The 15,526-nt window shown below is 42.0% G+C and overlaps 1 protein-coding gene across 1 annotated transcript; it reads right to left on the bottom strand.

Moving 5' to 3' along the window:
• Positions 1-590: 590 nt before the first annotated feature.
• LOC137296417 (uncharacterized) lies at positions 591-13,849 on the bottom strand. The gene is made up of 6 exons (XM_067828211.1): positions 13,715-13,849; positions 11,913-12,026; positions 9,686-9,933; positions 8,049-8,181; positions 5,402-7,291; positions 591-4,109 (listed from the first exon to the last, which is right to left on the bottom strand). Exons 2-6 carry the CDS (start codon positions 11,983-11,985, stop codon positions 3,877-3,879), a joined length of 2,577 nt encoding a protein of 858 aa, XP_067684312.1. The 5' UTR covers positions 11,986-12,026; positions 13,715-13,849; the 3' UTR covers positions 591-3,876.
• Between the last annotated feature and the right edge of the window lie 1,677 nt (positions 13,850-15,526).

The raw sequence follows: 15,526 nt of genomic DNA, 5'->3' as shown, positions 1-15,526 counted from the left end.
ATTGTTTGCTCAAGGCGCAGGTATTTGTTTCCCTCGATCATTGGATGTCAACCTCAGCGTCACATCGTATCATCAATCCCAACTCCCTGGGAGTATGCACCGCGTATATTGTGGCTCTCTCATCTTAACGAGGTACCTAATTTACAGCTGGGTGGACTGGGACACATAGTCACAGTGCTTTGCCCAGGTTTACTGCACGTTGCTGTACCCGCAACTAGATGTTGGCGTGTATTCATGAGGCCACCATCTGGTCACATGCCAACGGATTCGTGGGTTCTCTTAAGTGCACAGGATTGTGTACTGTACACTCGGGAACTGTGACAACACGGAAAGAGTCTGCACACAAGGATGTTGTTAGACGTAGTGACATCGTTTTATTATGCCTGAGCATAGCACCCCTTCTTGAAATACCTTGAAAAGACATGCAGTCACAGCACGAGCGAACGTTTTACCCACTTGGCTACCGTCCCTCTGGTCGGAAGGATACTTAGTCAGGTTACAGTATTACATACGATTCTCTAAAACTGGAAGATAATCATTGGTTTCGTATCACATAAGCAACAAGACAACAGCTCACATTTTCATAATTCTTTTTAATTTTTTAATTGCTTTCTTGTCATTTGTTATTATTGCTAAAATCTTATATATACTGATATGCTTGATTCTACTGAGGTAAAAAATATAATATTTACAGTTATAAAACTTGAAATAACGGTGTTGTTTTCAGCTGAAGATGGACAAATTTTGATATGATTGAAATATGATCGAAACTAATGAAACATCTAGACCAGTGAAAACAATACTAAGCTCTGAGCAAATAATAAATTATATACAAACATTCACAATGGGCAATATACAATTGGATAAAATAAGATAATTTTGGAAGTAAGAGAATCTGTACTTCCTCCATAATGAGCAGATGAATGTATCTATAAAATTCATTGGAACTTTTATTATAGGAATTGTACGAGTGTTTTGAATATTAAGACGAGGCATGTATAACACAAGACGGTTATATCTGGCCTAAATACACCGCGGCCTAAGAATAGCCTTGCTGAAAATGAGGAAGGAATGGATGACATGCTGAGCACCAATCCATGCCGCTCGGGTACATTCGTAAACATTCGTCTCTTTCCGTAACTTTCGAGAAGACTCGTCCGGAGGTCGATCAAAATTATTTGCAACAATACGACAAACCAATCAAGTGTTTAACCCAGAGAATCCTTCAGGAGTACGTTTTGATTTTACATGGGTCCTGTATCTAGTATACCCAAGATACTATGCATCAAATCCAATCAAATCCATAGCATATCAATGACTCATTAACCAAAATAGTACCATGAGTTGAAAAATCAGCCAGCTACACTAAAACAGAATACAATAGCATATATGACTACGTGAAAAGAATAGCACGAGGTGGTTGTACACTCCGACGCTCCGTCTATTTACACAACAAGCGCAGCGTAGAGGGAACTTGTTGTTTCCCCTAACCTTCATCAGCTTTGGCAAGATTGACTACAGATCATGTAGCTTTCAAGATATGGATCATTATGGATCATAAAAGCAGAAACACGAAACCCACGGGGTGTGTTTCAAAACAAATATATAAAACATTCAGCTAAAACTACTACTGTACAGCAACGAAACAACGATAAACTACACCTCTAAAAGCTAACTAGATGCTGTGTTATTCTTTTCTTAGGCCCCTAGGGTCCATATCCACAAAGTCTTCGTAATGTTACGAACTGTCGTAACTCTATATCTTATAAATGTGGTAACGCTGTGAACGCTTTGTAAATCAGGGCCCCCTTTCAACCCTTTCACAAAGCACGAAGGTAAGCTAACCTTGGTGCAATGCTAAAGAATTGTTAGTCAAGGTTAACCTTAGTAAAAGTTTTCCTTCGTGAAAGGAGCCCCAGGGCCTGGATTTTCGAACCTCTCTTAGTGCTAAGGTAATCGTAAGTTGTGTCAATGCCTGGCACTATCTTAGCGCTAAGAGAGCTTCGAAAATGTAGGCCCAGGACTCAGCATTCGTTCCGACTTACATATCACGTTCAAGTATGAAACACAAATGTATACGATTGCACGGCAATTTATGTGATGTATGTCAGACCCTTTTACTACGGTAAAGCCCATGACCACGGTTATGTATGATCGTGATGAACTTCATCCGGAGCAAACATAATCGAATCAGGTATGTCCTCAAAGCAACATGAACATACTAACATAGCTACATGTCACAAAAAATACTATCATTTTCTGCACTCTGGCGGTTAACCTGTCAAGATGGTATTAAGCGCACTTGAATCTTCTCATTTGGAACAGTGGTATGGTAACCTTTGAACGTTTGGAGACAGTAGAATATGATTATATAATGAAGCATGTATAAATAATAGCGACAGCAAATTAATACAATCTGTAGAAGCCGTTTCAAGGTTCAAATAGCAAGATATTTTCCAAATTATCTCCTTGAGGTTACATGATATAGCAATTCAAGCATGGAGATTCCAATTTCATCTACAAGTACCAGTTATCGTACTTCCAAACCTGAATTTGTCCTTGAAAGCTAATTGACGTATGGCCTTTTCATCTTGGCTCCTATGAATTCTTCTTAGAACTTCCTGCTATTGTTTATCTAGAATTGGGTAGGTGGCACAAATCTCCCCTAAAAGAACGAAATTGTACCCTTTGGGACGTGCGAAATTGACGATGAATTTCATTCAAGTTTCCTCTGCTTTTTCTTCAAATATATATCCGAAACCATCTCATTAAAATACAAAACGTTAAAACAAAGAGATTTTTTAAAAATGTAAATACATAAGTGACACTGTCTAAAAAAAGTGTGATTATTCTTAACAATATTTCACGTAAAACCATGCCGTCATACTTGATATTCTTATGGTTGTACCTTTGAGCGGAGCCCAAGCCTCAGGCAGGAGTCCGTGTACATGTAAACTGGTACCCATTCTGCGTTGCGTCGACTGTTTGCTACACTCATAGCAGCGATATATGTGTACAGTTACATAACACGGAACCAAGTTCAACACATACTCCTGATTAAGTAACTGGCGGCATGCAATGAAAGCATATCAAAGGGCGTTCTAGCAAAAAATGGAAAGGATTTGAGATCAGGGGACGGACATATCAAATTGCAAACATGAATGACAATGTTGTTCAAGATCACTTGCTGAGGTAAAGCCGTTAGTAAATATAAAATATTCAAGTATGATTTAGTGGGGATTTACTGAGTTTTTAAATATACGTGGTGACTTCTATCAATTGGTATAAACACATAGATCTCTAAGTATCCATGGTGATTACACAAATAAATCAGTCAACCTAACCTATGAAGTGTCCGTACAATATAAATATACAATTTTATGAAGGTTGGTGCAGAATTCTCATCAGAAAAACACTAACGCGGTTTGTACATGGACAGAGAAACATATAGTTAGTTATTTAGTATCACACACGTCAAAAGTATCACACACGTCACGACTGTCAACCCCCGCATGTCCTAACAGTAGCCTTCAACACTGACAGTCAGCTGAGATGGAAGTGAGACTCTTCAAATCAATCTGTTTCTTCACATCGCACTTCAGAAAGCATGTAGCGAAATGTTTTCATTATGACGCCTTGCCCCGCCCCAACTGTTTCATACCACGAGTTATCTCCCTTACCTCGTTTCCTTTCAGAAATGAGTGAACAGTAACGGGTAATGCTGTCTCACAAACTGAGCGATTATCGTGGTTAAAATGTTGAATAAACCAGAACGCAGCAGTTTCTAAATCTCCCATCATGCGTTTAACATGTCCGGACGTAAAACAAATCCAAACATTCCAAGCACACCAACAGTTAACAAAGTCCAAGTTTTCGCTATGCGTATGAATCTTCCAAAGATATTCTGTCCCGAAAGGCTTTGTTCCTACTAGTGGCCTTGTGCACAACTGCTTCCGGGGCACCTGGGTGATGACCTTGACCTAGATAGAAGTCGACATTGGATGCGTCGGGTGTGACGGCCGCAGGGGGTAGGGCTGGCCGTGATGGGGACAGGAAGGCTGGGGTCTCATCTTCTATACCCAGACGATCGGAGTAGTCGTTGTACCCCACTGCAAGATAAGAAGAATCAATACTTTTTATTTCAACATTTCATGGGGAATTGCAAGGCCAAGTACCGTATATGATAAAGCGGTGGGGTATCCTAGTGGAGAAGGCGTTCACTCGGCACGCTGATAACCCGAGTTCGATTCCCGTGATATGGCTGGAATATAGCTACAAGCGGCGTAAAAACATACACACTCATTTCTATCCGATTCATTTAAAACACTTTAAGTCACGGTAGGATTAAAAAAATATTCAATATTTGTTTTCAATTCAGGTTTGAATGAAAGGATTTCTCATTACATCTTATTCAGTGCATCGAAGCAGTTTATTTCCATTCACTTAGTGAGTTGGCACAGAGACTATATAATAGAGGGTTTATTATATGGTCTCTGGTTGGCATGACCGCCACTCTTAGCAGTGCTTTAGCACGACATGTATGTCTAAAGGCCGCAGTAATACAGATGTCTGACGTTCTACATGTTTGTGGAATCAACGAGTTCGGCAACAGTGCTAGCAAAAGAGGAAATATAATCGGTGCAGACAGAGATTCGAGACGCCATTCACAGATTCCTGTCGTGCCCAAAGAGCGCATTTCCTGGACACAGCGAATAAATGACTTGGCTACCTGCGTCTCCTTGGAAAATATTGAGTTTATTATAGTATGCAAATTCATCCTCAGCAGTCGCCACATAGTGCAAAAAGTCACGGTGCGAACATCTCTCAATAACCAGTGTCACCTATAACATTTCTGCATCTGCATAACAGTTCAGTATGCCCTCAAAACTACACACGGGTTACGTCCCTTTTACAGGCTAGAGCGCGTTACGTCCCTTTGACAGGCAACCACGCATTTTTTGTGGGTTCGAGTCCCAGTTCGCTTTTTATTATGTGTCTAGGTTTGTCAAGACCATGTAGTCTCACGCCTACATACAATCATCATTATTACTACAGTTACACCACAGGTACTGCGCTGACGGGTCACAGCTCACTTGGACGGCGAATCTAAAACTCGAAACTCAACACTGATAGGACATTTTGTGAATTCCATGTATCGTCCGGTTGTTTTCGTATGCTTCTACCGTTCTGTGTGTATCATTTATTGTTCTACGTTTATAACTCAGGTAGCCAAGTGGTTAAAGCTTTCGCTCATCACAACGAAGACTCGGATTTGATTCCCCACATGGCTATGGTGTGTGGAGCCTATTTCTGGTGTCCCCAGACATTGCACTGGAATGTTGTTGAAAGCGTAATAATAAAAGCACACATTCACTTAAAAATGTTCCCATTTTTCACTTACTTGGATTTTGGTCAGTAGGTAAATCTCCATGTCCACTACGAGTTGTGATCCGTGTCAGGGTTTTCCTGGTGATCTGTGGATTAGCGTCAGGCGGAGGGTCAGACGGGTCAACAATTGTGTCCCTCCACATCACTTGATTAGTCTGCATCCCAGTGTGAGGATCCACCCCCGACCTCATCACAGCTGACCTCTGGCCTGCACCAGGTTCGGGAGGCGGTCCACCAGCGGCGATCGCTGATATGTCCATGGGATCAATTGGGGCATTCGGCCTATTCTTACGTCCCCGTTTAGGGGTTAGGGCATCTCCAGGGGTGGACGTGTACCCCGGGCCTCCAGGGTGGCCAATCTCCGAGTGGTCATCAGGACCGTTTCTACCACGCCTGTGTTTCCTTTTAGAAGCTTGTGATGGCTCTTGTGACGTTGTCACCATGAAACCCTTCTTCACAGGGCCTTGTGGGGTGTCTTGTACATACCAGGCAGCCTGGCCTGCCATCACTGGTTGTTGGTCACCTGGCATCCCAGTAGCAGGTGCTCCTGGCATAGGTCCCATTTGATAATAGGCATAGGCTTGGCCAGGCATTGGGGCAAATCCGCCCATTGGCATCATGCCATAAGGCATCCCATATTGGTTGGGGTACATGGCATCATAGCTTGGGACACCATAGGCCGTGTACGGGAGACTGGCTGATGGGTCATAAGGGGCCTCAGAGCCTGTCGTTGTAAATACAGGCTCTTGAGCTTCAGGGGGGAGATCAGAGCCGGGGATGTTTCCATCTTTACCACGTTTTTTCTTTCTCTTTTTGGCTGAGGGGGATGCTTTATTGGGATCTGGCATGTTCAGTTCAGGTTCACTTTGTACGTCCATGGAATCAGGATTCTCGCCTTCATTCTCACTATCCGGAAAGAAATGTTTGTCCTTGCTAAGATTCCCCTTTGGTCCTGAAGGAGGTGCAGACTTCAGTAGTGTCTCCGATGCTTCTGCGACGTCATCTTCAGGAGCACCAGGAGCACCATTGGTGTTCTTCTTGTCCCTCTTACTACCTCGTGTGCTGTCTCTGTCGCTAGATCTCAGCTTAGTACCACCAGGAGCGTCTCTGGCAAAGGAGTCATATCCAGGTTGAGCTTGTTCATCCTGGTCTAAGGTTCCTTTCAAGTCTGTCTCCTCACCTTTCTTACTCCCCCTACTCCCTCTCGTACCTTTCTCTCTTTCTAAGGTACCGTGCCCTTCTTCATCTTTACCTTGAGGATCACCTTCACCTACGTAAGATGACCTTTGACCTCCCTGGCCCTTACTTCCTGTGCTGGCACGTTTGCTTCCGTTTCTCTCAAACGTCCCTTCGTCTTTCTTCCATTCAGCAGCGTCGCCGTTCTTATTCATATTCAGCTTAACATTAGTGTCTCTGTCATAAGGTTCGTAGGAATCGTCATAAGCAGAGTCCAACCGCTGATCATTGTTGGTTCTGTACCCTTGACCCTGACCATCAGTGTTTATGCTGTTAAGTTGTCTACCTTCTTGGTTAACGTTTCTTTTCTCATTCTTCTGATAGAAGTTCCGTCCCAGTTTTCTAGGCTGACCTGGTGCGTACTGCCCATTGGTAACACTAGTCCACACACCAGGATCTCTATAGTCAATAGCTGAGCCGAGAGACTCAGATTTCACCAAATGGCCGTCATTCAACTCTCCCATAGACGTAGTCTTAGTGACGGACATGTTGTCTTCCTCTTCGGGATAACCTCTACCGTAATAGTTGCCGATCCTGCCTGACTTGTAGCACCAGAGGATGAGGATGGCAACGACAAACAACGCCACAATGCCGATAACGATGCCAATGATTGCTCCCGGGGACAGCTTGTTGGTGCCTGGCACGTATCCTCCCTCATCAATATCACCTGGAACATGATGAAAAGATCATTCATATCAGTCCATTTTCTTAGCGTGAGTGAGTGAGTTTAGCTTCATGCCGCACTCAGCAATATTCCAGCTATATGGCCGCGGCCTGCAAATAATCGAGTCTGGACCAGACAATTCAGTGATCAACAGCATCCATCAGCGCAACTGGGAGCCAATGACATGTGTCAATCAAGTCAACGAACCTGACCACCCAATGGCGTTAGTCGCCTCTTAGGACAAGCATGGGTTACTACTGCTTGACAAGTATTAGATGAGCCACGACCTGACAAATAACACCAATTTGCATATATGGATCGCACTCCAGTACATTCCATTTAAAACAAGAAGGAAACAGGTTGTCTAAATATTGAAAAGTTCAATTTCCTCACGCGAAACGTGTCGAGATGGTGTTTTGCTGAACTAAATCGCGCTACGAGACACGTGTTAAACAGTAGCGGTATTGATTTCACGGCACGGTCAGCATGTATTGCACGTGCTTAATCGCCAATCTACCTGTACCAACCAAGTGTATTCGTCCAGATTACTTGTCACGCCTGCTTGTCACAAACGCGTTCACTTAGTTGGCTCATCTAATACTTGTCAAGCAGTAAAGGCCAGTTTTCCCTTGAAAACTCCATAAAATCAGTAAATGTACACAACGTGTCTTAACAGATTTATGAATGTCCAACATATAAGGACATATATGACTTGAAACATAGGAAATGTCGCTAAACAAGTGTGACGAACGATACGTACGGTAAGTCCTGATCTTGAAGACGAAGTCATATGCCGTCTGGTAGAGCGTAGAGGGTCTCGTAAACCTGACAGTTGCCTCCCTTCCATCGGTGTACAGCGTGTCCGTGCTCATGCTGTTGCAACCGAGACTCCTCTGAAAACATTCAATAGGTTGGGCTTTAAAGTATAGCAGCGAGAAAAAAAATGAGTGATTTTTCTTACAGGATCGCCGACTTGGTTGATACAACCCACTGTATTCCAATGACGTAGATCGTTGCTTATGCAGGTGAGTATTGGATTGTCTGGTCCAGGCTAGATTATAACAAATAGACCGCTGGAAACGATGAGCCGTTAAACAACAAACAAACCATCCTACCTCTCATGTCAATGTTATTTATGTGTCATAGTTTATATATTTAGTTGTACGTATTTATCAGTTTGAACTAAATGAAATAAATAACGAGTGTATGTTGCTTATACACAAGGTCATAACGGATACCTTGATATCTTGCATCAACTATTCCGCGGCCAACCTCATCAACTAAGTAAGTAAAAACAAATCAACATTACCTTGAACTCTTTAAAATTTTAACGAGTTGTTAAAGAAATATATATCAATTTTAAAATGGCATTACATGCAGTGAACTTCTGAAAAGGAAATCACAACGCTGGATTGTTATCTTTGAAAATGTTGACAACAATGGTGTATTACAGACACATTGAAGATAATGTGAAAATACAAAACTAAATCTTGGCTTTAACTGTGACAGTGTGATCGGAGTCTTTGTATATGATGAGATTTCCGTTTTGAAATGAATCCACAAAGGTAACTAAGTCAGCAATAACAATGAATATTATATTTTCAAAAATAGAAATGTCCTTTTGAGAGAGTTTATGTACATAATATAAACCTAAAGTGTGCTTCTCACTTTATATTAGGTCATCTTTTCTTTTCCCAGAACAACCGCATTTGAGGTTTTTGTTTTGGAGGGACAGGTTTTAGTAAGACAGCTTCCCAGGTTGAACTTTTCCTAACTTTATATGAACATTGACATTCAAATGATACGCGGGTGTTTGAAATCAATTGTAAAATATCGTTCAAGATTTAAGTAGGCAGACTCTCCACCACCGGCCACCGGGCCGACGGAAGTGGTGGGGTTAAATTATCTACTTACAGTTACTGTCATAAAATTGATTTTACGCGCGCTTCAGTCATTGTTACGTAGCTTCATTAAATGATAATCTACATTGTAATTACCCATCATTGACGGTATATATGTTAGAGAAAACACTTCTCCTCGGAGATCGGGGTCGGGAAATCCCTCCCCCTCCGGTTTTACATTGTCTACCAAAACCTCGGAGGCGTGTTTTCTCCGGTACCGATATTTAACCTGTTACCCCTAGGACCTCTAGTATGTTAAGATTTCTAATACTATAACATGCGTACAGTGGTACTATGATCCTGGATGCTTCAAGCTCGATTTGAAGTTTGATAATGAAGAACGGTTTTCACGTCTGAAGATAAATCGTTCAATCGTTCGGTGGGAAAATGAAACATCGACACATAAAACTTTCTGGAGAATGACAACGTTTATCAAACTTAACGAGACAAATGCACTTGCCGATGATATTAAATTTCGACGTGAACGACGACTCACCAGGTATGTCCCGTAGGCTCCTCTGCCGTTGAAGACGTCTACGTGCACCTTGCAGTCCTGGATGTCAATAGCTTCGATTATGATCTGCAAACGATATCTTCCGTCCGATTCAGTGTAGCCAGACGTCAGGTAGACGGTGCACTCTAGTGGGGGGTTAGCAGGGGCGGCGTTAGATCGGCCGTTCAGGACAACGTCCTTGTCGAAGACGGAGATGTCTTGTCCGCACGTGGCGAACCGGTCCATATCATCTGGAATAGTTAATAGTTATATCAAGAAACTACTACTGAAAAACATCACATAGGAAGGGCGCAGGCAACGGTTACTGAAGATCAGTTCTAACTTGGATCTTCACAAGTATATGAAGAAGGTACCACATTAATATAATATTATGATATAAGAAGGGTGTTAGAATCCAAAACTATCTAAATTCTTCCCACAGCTAATATGAAATGTACATATTTGAAAATATATTTTTTTATCCTTCTCTGCATGTGAAAAATACAATGCACAAACACATGTGTAAAAACCTTTATGATCCAGTCACGTCCTGAAAGTTTCAAACGATTGTCAATCCACAACAGGTTTACGTCGCTTTTGGCCATTTTCTAGCAATAACAGGGCTGACTTAAATAAACGAAATCGAACATGGGTCACGAGCGCGACGAGCGAACACAGTAACCACAGTGCCTCCCCACCCTACCTTTCCCAAAGTAGAAGGTCTTTGGGCGGCATTTAAGAGTGATACACATTAAGAGTGAAAATATCTGGATGTCAGCTACCATGATACATTTCAAACGACGTGATCAGTCAGTTCTCAGGTGCAGTTGTGAGGGACATCACAAACGGACTTCGTACGTTGTACACATGGAGGGATCAAACCCAGACCTGACAAATGAGTGGGTGTAGTTTTACGCCATTTGAAGCAATATCATCAGTATCACGGTGGGAGACACTACATGTGGACCTCACGCATTTTAATCATGTGGAGAATCAAAACCGGGTATTCTGCGTGACTCACGAAGACTTTACCCACTAGGCTACGACGTTGCCCCTCATACAACTGAACACTTTGGCCTTAAACAGTCTTCATTAAAAGAGAATTTTAATGTTGGGTTGTCATTGGTTTTTCACCTATTTCATCTAATGAAATAATTCGAAATGTTTGCTACAGGGCGTACATCCCTATCACATTTCCCGTATGTAGCCATCATGTGTCTTATACATCGACCGTTGACATACAGCTCTTGAGGATTTAGGACTTTTAAACACTGTCCGACCTGTGCACAAAATCTTCATCGGGGTATTTGTCTTTAGGAAATGGGAATAGAACACAAATGACGAATACACATCATATTCTGACCTTCACTGATTTGTAGGCACTACAGGCCTGAGTGTGTGAGTGAGTTTTGTTTTACGCCGCACCCAGCAATATTCCAGCTATATGGCGGCGGTCTGTAAAGAATCGAGTCTGGACCAGACAATCCAGTGATCAACAACATGAGCATCGATCTGCGAAATTGGGACCCGATGACATGTGTCAAACAAGTCAGCGAGCCTGACCACCCGATTCCGTTAGTCGCCTCTTACGACAAACATAGTCGCCTTTTATGGCAAGCATGGGTTGCTGAAGGTCTATTCTACCCCGCGACCTTCACGGGTTTGCATGCCTGAGAGAAACACACGTAACGATCCTCTGTAGAATTGGTCGTGCAGCTACCTGTGCTCGTCAGAAAAGGCTACTAAAAAGATGGGTTGGTCGGGGTCGCTGACTTGGCTGAAGCATGTCACGGTATCCTGCTATCCAAGCTGCATATTTCAAGGTAGTGTGCTCATCATGTCAATCACTGGATTGTCATGTCCATTATTTACAGCAACAGCAATCATATAACTTGAATATTGCTGAGTGTGGCGTTTACCAACAAGCAGAGACTGCTGGGTAGCTCCAGGTAGCTCCTCACGTTGAAAACCCGGGTTCGATTCATTTCATATGTACCCTGTTTGGAGACCATTTTGGGTGTCCCTCGCCGTGATAATGCTGAAACATTGCGGTAGGGTAGCCTAGTAGGTAAAGAGTCACGCCGAAAACCGGGTTCGATTCCTCTCATGGGTACAATGTTTGGAGACCGTTTTCCATGTCCCTCGGGGTGAATTGGTTGAAATGTTGCTAAAAGCGGCGTAAAAACCACACAGTCACTCATTAATCGATAAACAAAGAAAACAAACTCACATATTCTGTCCTGGGCTGAAAGCAGGGGAAGTAGGCTGGTCACAGCCAGAACTACAGACCACATTATATCCATTGTGCCACGGGACAATCACTTTGACTGCTTGGTCACAGCATCTGGGAACGAAAGAACACGAATCTAATAGCTGGTAATTGAATGTAATATTTGTAAATATGAGATGCGCCTGCAAGTGTGACCCGTGAAGACCCGGGGTAGAATAGGTAGGTCTTCACTAACCCAAGCTTGCCATTAAAGGCGACAATGTTTGTTGCAAGAGGCGACCAACGGGATCGGGTGGTCAGGCTGGCTGACTTGGTTGACACATGTCATCGGTTCCAATTTGCACAGGTCGATGCTCATGGTGTTGATCACTTGATTGTCTGGACCAGACTCGATTATTTACAGATCGCCGCCATATAGCTGGAATATTGTTGAGTGCGGCGTAAAACAAAACTCACTCGAATGCAGATGATTGCTTGTTGAGTTTGTATATTACACATCAATCTCTCAAGTTTGTTTCGTAATTCAGGCCACGTGGCCAATAGCACAGATTTAAGAAAATAAAATAATTCAGTTTGAGTCACATATCTCTGAGGATCTCATTTTGAATAATTTGCATAAATTGTGCATAGTGCATTAAGAGTGTAGGAGATAATTTTTCAAGCAAAAATTATACCAATGTGATTCTGTAACGAGGGTGGAAAGCTGTTACTTAAATGTGTATATTTCTTATATATTGAAAAAGACATGGTACTTCATATTCTTCCAAATGAAGGTCATAGTTTGTATGTACTGTTTCTGTATGAGGCATATTAAACAATGGTCTTTTACGGATAACGTTGACACGAAAGTTGTCAAGCGACATTTGCAATTTCCACATTGCTATAACTAATCAGTATAACAAACAGTTGTACATGGAAGAAATTGCTGGTCATTGTGTGTTGTTTTATAGAATAGATGGTACATATTATATAGCCAAGGGGGAGAATGCTTATATATCTATGGGTTGTATCTATATCACGTGCCAGTCCACGATGACAACAATGTATGTATGTATGTATGTATGTATGTATGTATGTATGTATGTATGTATGTATGTATGTATGTATGTATGTATGTATGTACGTGTGTGTGTACGTGTGTGTGTGTAGGTAGATAGGTAAGTGTGTATGTATGTACGTGTGTGTGTGTGTGTTATAATTTCAACAGTTATTCTTGTAGAACTTATTTCACAGACAATAGCTCAGTTCCACACAAGATTTTAATAAGTATATAGTTTGACTATAGTTGAAATGACAAGTAGTCGCGTGGCGAAAGTCCCTCTGACTGTGACATAGTCAGAAACCAAATAGAATTCAAATACTGTCAACCTGGCAGCATATCAGATACGAATGTACTTGTGTGCAGCATGTCAGCATGACAGTAACAAAATATTTAAACAGTGGATTACACTGAAAACGGTATTGTTATTGTGAATAAAACATATAACTCTTCTACTGGTAAATTAGGAGACACTGTGGCCAACATCATCACACTGGCCTAATGATGTCTTTTCGATAACTTGTGTAAACTTTGTCAAGATCGATCCAAAGTGGTACAGGTATACAAATTCATCAGTTACAAACACCATTGTTGCAGCACCAAGAGTTCACAGTACAAAGAGGTGAACAGGTGAATAGTATATTTCATGATGATTTCAAAACAAACAATTTAAGATATAAAGTTTGAAGCTTCCTAGAACAAGATCGAGTTGTTAGGATTGCGTTCAGTTACATCTAGAGTGTTAGATTATGGTATACAGTACCTGTATAGTATATGTTATGTAATGATCCTCCTTAGACTCGTGAATATTCACTTCCTCGAAATATTTTCCGACAGTGTCACGGCAGACGCCATATTGGACGGTGACCTGAATTTTTCAATTATCGGAGCCTTACCTGGTTAGGTTATACTAGTCGATAACAGCAATGATAGTGCGCTTTGCGACGCTCATGTCAAGGACTTCACATGTTCAGTATAACTATCTTTTCACCACTAGAGATGTCATAGTGTCGTATTTCAAAATATAATCTAAGGTGAATTTATTAAATTGACTGTGCAGAAACTATCAAGGGTTCGAATCCTGATTGTGTTTCTAAGATGGTCAGCACCGAGGCGCAGAGCAAGCCAATTTTTCCTGTAAGCCCGATGGGGTGTAAAGTTTTATATTTAGGTAGTTTCGATTTACCTTTTTAGCAACAAACATGTGCAAGTCCGGGCTCTTTTTTATAATGGTAGGCACGCCCTGGCTGAACCGTGGATTCTCCAAGTGTGTTGTAAACATGTGAAACCTGCTTCACGTTCGAGCTTTCCTCGACACTCTGTGATATATCAGAAACTCTGTTCAAACGGGCGTCAAACCCAAGTCACTCACTCTCACCCATCAAAACTGAGGTTGAATGTTCCAAGTTACAATTATTTCATATGGACATAAAATACACAAAATTTAAGTCAATACTTAAATGTTTAGAAACAACAACACAGGTGTCTGGCAGACAGCCGTGTATGGCAAAACTGTGGGAGTAATGTTCGAGTACCAATAAACCCAGTGTCACTGTGTTTCCTGGTGTTATCGAGGTTCACGAGAGACAGGCGTTGTTTATGGCTGAAGTTTACTGGTTTACAACCTGGCGTATTGTGGCCCTAACGTGTGAGTCATTATCACAGTGTTACAGCACCAAAGTGCTTCGCCCCTATGTGTTTACCTTGAAGGTGAACTTCTTTGAGACACATTTAGAAGTTGAGAACATAGCTTTCATAGCCATAACGAAGTTGTTCATCCATATATTGTCATCCTTCCTTGAAGGTGAAGTTTGGTTTTCACGCAAACCCCGGTACGTACTTTTGGAAAGTGGTTGGTAGAACAGAGTGACTTAACTTATTGCGGATGTGTGTGCGTGCGTAAGTGTGTGCATGTGTGTATATGTGTTTGTGTGCTTTGTACAGGTATGTGAAGTCTTTCAGCACACATCCTGCCTCTAGAGTGCAAACCCAGAGGGTTTCAAACCCAGGTTAGAATATTGGCCCTCAGTGATTCATGCTTGTCATAAGAGGCGACTAACGGGATCAGGTGGTCAGGCTCGCTGACGTGGTTGACACATGTCATCGGTTCCCAGCTGCGCAGGTCGATTCTCATGCTCTGTCGATCACTGAGTTGTCTAGTCCAAACTCGATTATCTACAGACCGCCGCCATATAGCTGGAATATCTGAGAACGGCGTAAAATTGCTGAATATTGTTTCAAGGCGGCATAATTGGCTACATTCCAGTCGTAAACAAATTGTTTCTAAAGCAGACAGAAAGAGCAACGATCAATATCATCACTTTAACCCATGGCACTCATGCGGCCAGCCGATCCTCATCTTGATTGCATTTATGCGGAAGGTTTTAGGACATTCGTGGACACTTTAGCGTAAATAATTTATAAATAGTACACTAGTCTGACTTAATCTCAATACATCTGATCGCCATGTAACACTGGTTGTACTGACGACTTTGAGCTAGTTTGGATAGAAGACCCAAATTAGGCTGGCGCACAGAGTAATCGCGATTCTATTTAAATGGTTGTAGGCCACAAT

The sequence above is a fragment of the Haliotis asinina genome, chromosome 9 (assembly GCF_037392515.1).
Source record: "Haliotis asinina isolate JCU_RB_2024 chromosome 9, JCU_Hal_asi_v2, whole genome shotgun sequence".
Taxonomy (NCBI): Eukaryota; Metazoa; Mollusca; class Gastropoda; order Lepetellida; family Haliotidae; genus Haliotis; species Haliotis asinina.
The sequence above is the reverse complement of the archived record's forward strand: the minus strand, read 5'-3'. Positions and strand labels throughout refer to the sequence as shown.